At 40.1% G+C, this 5,858-nt stretch overlaps 1 protein-coding gene across 1 annotated transcript; it reads left to right on the top strand.

Moving 5' to 3' along the window:
- The first annotated feature begins 271 nt into the window (after positions 1-271).
- On the top strand, positions 272-5,407 carry LOC140805391 (uncharacterized). Its single transcript, XM_073161662.1, has 10 exons — positions 272-508; positions 629-1,016; positions 2,138-2,221; positions 2,354-2,514; positions 2,770-2,964; positions 3,214-3,282; positions 3,429-3,532; positions 3,628-4,123; positions 4,466-4,695; positions 4,780-5,407. Exons 1-10 carry the CDS (start codon positions 272-274, stop codon positions 5,405-5,407), a joined length of 2,592 nt encoding a protein of 863 aa, XP_073017763.1.
- The last annotated feature ends 451 nt before the right edge of the window (positions 5,408-5,858 follow it).

The raw sequence follows: 5,858 nt of genomic DNA, 5'->3' as shown, positions 1-5,858 counted from the left end.
TTGCGAGCAATCAAGAAAACACGCAACAAGTTTTTGGCGCCGTTGCAGGGGTGTGTCAAAATTTAAATTTATATCAACATTGTTACCAATTAGTCTAGATTTTAATTTAGATCTTTTTATTTTATTATATTTTATATTTATTGAGTTGTCATTTTTTTCTGCTTGACAGTGCATGCTAAGATCGCACAACTTTGACTCGCTTATCTTTGATCCGGAGATCGAAAAAACTGCAAGAAGTTTAAGAAAAGCAAGAAGAGAACAGATACAAGCAATGGCTGAACACAGAGAAAATGACAGACACATCCCGCCAGAGGCTATTCCTATCAGAGATCACTTCCGACCAGTGATCAACAATCATTATTCTAGTATTGCAAGAGGGACCATCACCGCCAATAATTTTGAGTTGAAGCCTGCTCTAATCAATATGGTTCAGCAAAACCAGTTTGCTAGAACAACCACTTCTGATCCTCATGTTCATTTGAGGACCTTCATGGAAATCACGGATACGGTAAAAATTAATAATGTTTCAGATGATATTATTAGATTGCGCTTGTTTCCGTTTTCTCTCAGGGATAAAGCTAGAGGATGGCTCCAATCGCTTCCCTTGGGAAGTATCACGACATGACAGGAGCTGGCGACGAAATTTCTGGCAAAATACTTTTCCCCTACAAAGTCTGCACAGTTGAAAATTGAGATGAGCACGTTCAGGCAGACTGATTTTGAGAAATTATATGAGGCATGGGAAAGATACAAGGAGCTGTTGAGAAAGTGCCCGAACCATGGCTTCGAAGACTGGGTGCAGATTGAATTATTCTACAACGGTTTAAATGGACAAACAAGAGGAACAGTGGATGATGCAGCTGGTGGCACAATCTTCGCTAAATCTCCCGAGCAAGCTTATGACTTGCTTGAACAGATGACGATAAATAGATACCAATGGCCGTCAGAAAGGGCAGGAGGAAAAAGGACAACTGGAGTTTATGTTGTGGATCCTATTACGTCACTCACTGACTCAAGTATCTGCATTGACCACTTAAATAGCAGCGATGAATAAAGTGAGCACATCATAGAATGAGAGTCCATCGACTGTTGCTGAAGAACAATCTATTCCTGAAGAAGCTCAGTACATCAACAACAGAAATTTTGGAGGATTCGGAGGATATCGAGGTAACCCTCCCCCTAATACTTATCATCCAGGATTAAGAAATCATGAAAATTTTTCTTATGCAAATAATAAAAATGTGTTGAATCCTCCACCGGGGTTCAATACATCAAAGGGGGAAGGAAAGCCTCATTTATAGATTTAGTGGGAACGTTTGTTGCTGAGTCGGGAAAGAGGATGGCAAGGACTGAGTCTTGTCTTGATAACATGGAGACTCACATGGGAAATATGGGTGCCGCAATGAAATCTTTGGAAACTCAAATTGTACAGACCGCATTGAGAGACCAGAATAGGGGTAAATTTCCTAGTAACACCGAAGTTAACCCAAAAGATCAGTGAAATGCAGTCACTTTGAGGAGTGGAAAGGACTGGAGGTACAAAGTCCTAAAGAGAGAGTGGAAAGTGAGAAGACAGTTGAAGAAGGCGAAACTGAGGGACCCAAAGATGAAGTTGAAGTTGAACCACCTCCAATATTTAAGCCAACTCTTCCATATCCGCAGAGGTTCAAAAAGAAGAAATTGGATGATCAGTTTGCAAAATTTTTGGAGATCTTTAAGAAGATACACATCAACATACCATTTGCTGATGCTTTGAAGAAAATGCCGAATTATGCAAAATTTATTAAAAATGTGATGTCAAAGAAGAAGAAGTTGCAGGATTTTGAGACTGTTAAACTGGCTGAAGAATGTAGCGCCATCATGCAAAAGAAACTGCCACAGAAATTAAAAGATCCAGGGAGTTTTACTATTGTTTGCTTTATTGGTGGTTCTAAATGTAGTAAAGCTTTATGTGATTTAGGAGCAAGTATTACTTTGATGTCATTTTCTATTTTCAGGGATCTGGAGCTTGGAGAAGTCAAACCTACCACTATCACCTTAGAGCTTGCAGACAAAAGTCTCACATATCCACGTGGAATCGTCAAAGATGTACTGTAAAAGTGGATAAATTTATTTTTCATGCTGACTGTGATTTTAGATATGGAAGAAGATCATGATGCTCCATTAATATTTGGGAGACCGTTTCTGGAAACTGGAAGGGCATTGATAAATATGCACAAGGGTGAACTCACCCTGAGAGTTGGCGGAGAAGCAGTCATTTTTAATATCTATCACGCCATGAAGGGATCAAATGAGGTAAGCACTTGTAAAATCATTAATATTATAGACTCATGTATGTCTCTTGAATGTGCAGGAACTAGGGATCCTTTAGAGAGCTGTTTGATAAGCGCTGCAGGAACTGTTGATGAAAATAATTGGGAAGTGAAAGAGAAAATGTTGGTTCTTGAAGCATCACAGAAAGAAACAAAAACGGATGCACCGCTTGAGGAATTGGAGATACATGAGAAAACAAAGGTAATACCTCCTTCCCTTGATTTGAAGGAGCTGCCAAGTCACCTTTACTATGCATTTTAAGTTGAAAAGTCGACGTATCCGGTAATCATCTCGTCCTCTCTTACTTGAACTGAAAAAGATAAATTATTGAGAGTATTGAGGAAATTTAAAACTGCGTTAGGATGGTCGATTTATGATATTAGGGGAATTAGCCCCACTATATTCATGCATAAAATTTTGATGGAGGAGTCATATACTCCTTCTGTGGATCACCAGAGGAGGTTGAACCCAGCAATGAAAGAAGTTGTAAAACGTGAGGTGCTAAAATTGTTAAATGCTGGTGTAATTTATGCCATTTCGGATATTAGTTGGGTATCTCCTGTACAAGTTGTGCGTAAAAAGGGTGGAATAACTGTGGTTAGAAACGAAAATGATGAACTGATATCTACTCATACTGTAATTGGTTGGCGAGTATGTATTGATTATAGAAAGTTGAACAATGCTACACGTAAAGATCATTTTCCACTGCCTTTTGTTGATCAAATACTTGACAGACTTGCTAGCTATTGTCATTATTGCTTTTTAGACGGTTATTCAGGTTATAACCAAATTGCTATAGCGCCAGAAGATCAGGAGAAGACTACTTTCACGTGTCCCTGTGGCACGTTTGCTTTTAGGAGAATACCGTTTTGGCTATGCAATGCACCTGCCACTTTCCAGAGGTGCATGATGGCCATATTTGCAGATATGGTGGGGGAAATAATGGAAGTCTTCATGGATGACTTTTCGGTATTTGGATCTTTATTTGATCATTGTTTACAAAACTTATCCCTTATTTTGTATAGATGTCAAGAAAAAAGCTAGCTCTTAATTGGGAGAAGTGTCACTTTATGGTCTAAGAGGGTATTTTTCTTGGACATAAAGTGTCTTCTAAGGGATTAGAGGTGGACCGAGCTAAAGTCGATTGCAATCGAAAAACTTCCCCCACCAAGGAACATCAAGGGAATAAGGAGCTTTCTAGGACATGCGGGGTTTTATCGTAGATTTATTAAGGATTTCTCTAAGATCACTAAACCCCTCTGTAATTTGCTTGAGAAAGATTCTGACTTTATATTTGATGATAATTGTTTGCAGGCATTCGAGAAGATCAAAAGTGGCATTGGTGACTGCACCGATCATGATAGTGCCGGACTTGAAGAAGCCCTTTGAGCTAATGTGTGATTCAAGCGATTATGCAGTGGGCGATGTCTTAGGCCAAAGAAGGGAAAAGATGCTTAGGGCGATTTACTACGCAAGCCGCACGATGGATGCTGCACAACAAAATTACACTACAACTGAGAAGGAGATGCTTGCAGTAGTATTTGCATTCGACAAATTCAGAGCTTATTTGATTGGCACAAAGGTAATCATTTTCGCTGACCATGCAGCTATTCGCTACCTATTCGCAAAAAATGATGCAAAACCACGCTTGATAAGGTGGATTTTGTTATTACAAGAATTTGACTTTGAGGTCAAGGATAAAAAGGGTAGTGAGAATCAAGTAGCTGACCACCTGTCGAGGCTTGAGCTGGAGGATAAGAAAGAAGAAGGAGCTATACAAGAAACATTCCCTGATGAACGACTTTTTGAGGTAAATTATGTACTTCCTTGGTTTGCTGATATTGCTAATTTTTGTCTTGCGGCACCTTCCATCCAGATTTGAGCTATCATCAGAAGAAGAAATTCGTCCATGATATCAAGTTCTATTATTGAGATGATCCATTTGTGTATAAGAGGTGTGCTGACCAAGTGATTAGGAGATGCGTGGAGGGTATCGAAGCACATCAAATTCTGGAGAAATGTCATTCTTCACCATATGGTGGACATTTTGGAGCGTCACGAACAGCAGCTAAGGTATTGCAATCTAGTTTCTATTGGCCTAGTTTGTTTAAAGATAGCTATACCTTAGTGAAATCATTGTGATAGATGCTAGAGATTAGGAAACATCTCTAGGTGTCACGAATTACCACTGACAAATGTTTTGGAAGTGGAACTTTTTGACGTTTGGGGTATAAACTTCATGGGACACTTTCCTCCTTCTTTTGGTAATTCTTATATTTTATTAGCTGTGGGTTATGTTTCGAAATGGGTGGAAGCAATCGCCACCAATACTAATGACGCTCGTGTTGTTGCTAAATTCGTTCACAAGAACATCTTCACCAGGTTTGGAACACCGAGAGCCATCATAAGTGACGAAGGTACGCATTTTTGCAATAGGATTTTCAACTCACTTTTGGCTAAATACAGTGTGAAGCACAAAGTGGCACTAGCATACCACCCTCAGTCAAATGGACAAGCTGAAATATCAAACCGGGAGATCAAACAAATACTGGAGAAGACTGTCAACACAAACCAGAAGGATTGGGCTATTAAGTTAGATGATGCATTGTGGGCCTATCGGACTGCGTTCAAGACACCTATTGGGATGTCTCCCTATAGGTTGGTCTATTTGCCGTTGGAGTTGGAGCATAGAGCATTTTGGGCTGTGAAGAAATTAAACTTTGACTTGCAAGCTTCGGGTGATTTTAGAAAACTGCAGTTGAGTGAGATGGATGAATTCCAAAATGATGCTTATGAAAATGCCAAGATCTACAAAGAGCAGACCAAGAAGTGGCATGACAAGATCATTGTGCGAAGAACATTTGAACCGGGACAACAAGTTCTGCATTATAATTCTCGTCTCAAACTATTTCCAGGAAAGCTAAAATCAAGATGGTCAGGACCGTTTATAGTGGAAGCAGTACAACCATACGGAGCAATCGAACTCAAATGCAATGATGGTAGAACGTTTAAGGTGAATGGTCAGCGAGTGAAACACTATTTTGGAGATGAAGTGCGGAACTTGGACAACATCTCACTGGCTGAATCTACCTGAAGCAGAACTGAGTCGGGCTGATGACGTTAAACCAAGTGCTGTGTGGGAGGCAACCCACAATTATTTTTAGCATTCATTTTACTATTTTATTTCAAATTTTCTATTTTATTTATTTTAATTTTCTCTATTCAAGTATTAATTTGAATCTTTTTACTTTGGCAGGTATTATTATATAAAAAACAAAAAAAACAAAAAAAAGAGAGAAGTTTGGATAGATTCATGCGTAGCCACTGCAGCAGCATCTCGCGCTACTGCGCATGCCTCATCTTCCCTGACGCACAGAAGCATGCGCGCCACCGCGTGAGTTCACGCATAGCAGCGCGCTCAGATCCAGAGGCAATACCAGAGGAGCGTGCACGGCAGCGCCACATCACGCGCATACGCGCGCGCTCAATCATGGCGCGAGGACAAAACATTGCGCGCAGCAGCGCAAGAACTCGTGTGCCCTCAA

The sequence above is a fragment of the Primulina eburnea genome, chromosome 11 (genome assembly GCF_022965805.1).
Source record: "Primulina eburnea isolate SZY01 chromosome 11, ASM2296580v1, whole genome shotgun sequence".
In the NCBI taxonomy this organism is placed as follows: Eukaryota; Viridiplantae; Streptophyta; class Magnoliopsida; order Lamiales; family Gesneriaceae; genus Primulina; species Primulina eburnea.
Note: the sequence above shows the minus strand (reverse complement) of the source record. Positions and strands in the feature narration are given on the sequence as shown.

Excerpts from the sequence above, each read along its gene's own strand:
- LOC140805391 (XM_073161662.1), top strand. The coding sequence starts at position 272 with ATGGCTGAACACAGAGAAAATGACAGACACATCCCGCCAGAGGCTATT. Across the intron at positions 3,283-3,428 it reads TCTTCATGGATGACTTTTCG|GGATTAGAGGTGGACCGAGC; the intron begins GTATTTGGATCT and ends GTGTCTTCTAAG. Across the intron at positions 4,124-4,465 it reads CTGATGAACGACTTTTTGAG|AGATTAGGAAACATCTCTAG; the intron begins GTAAATTATGTA and ends GATAGATGCTAG.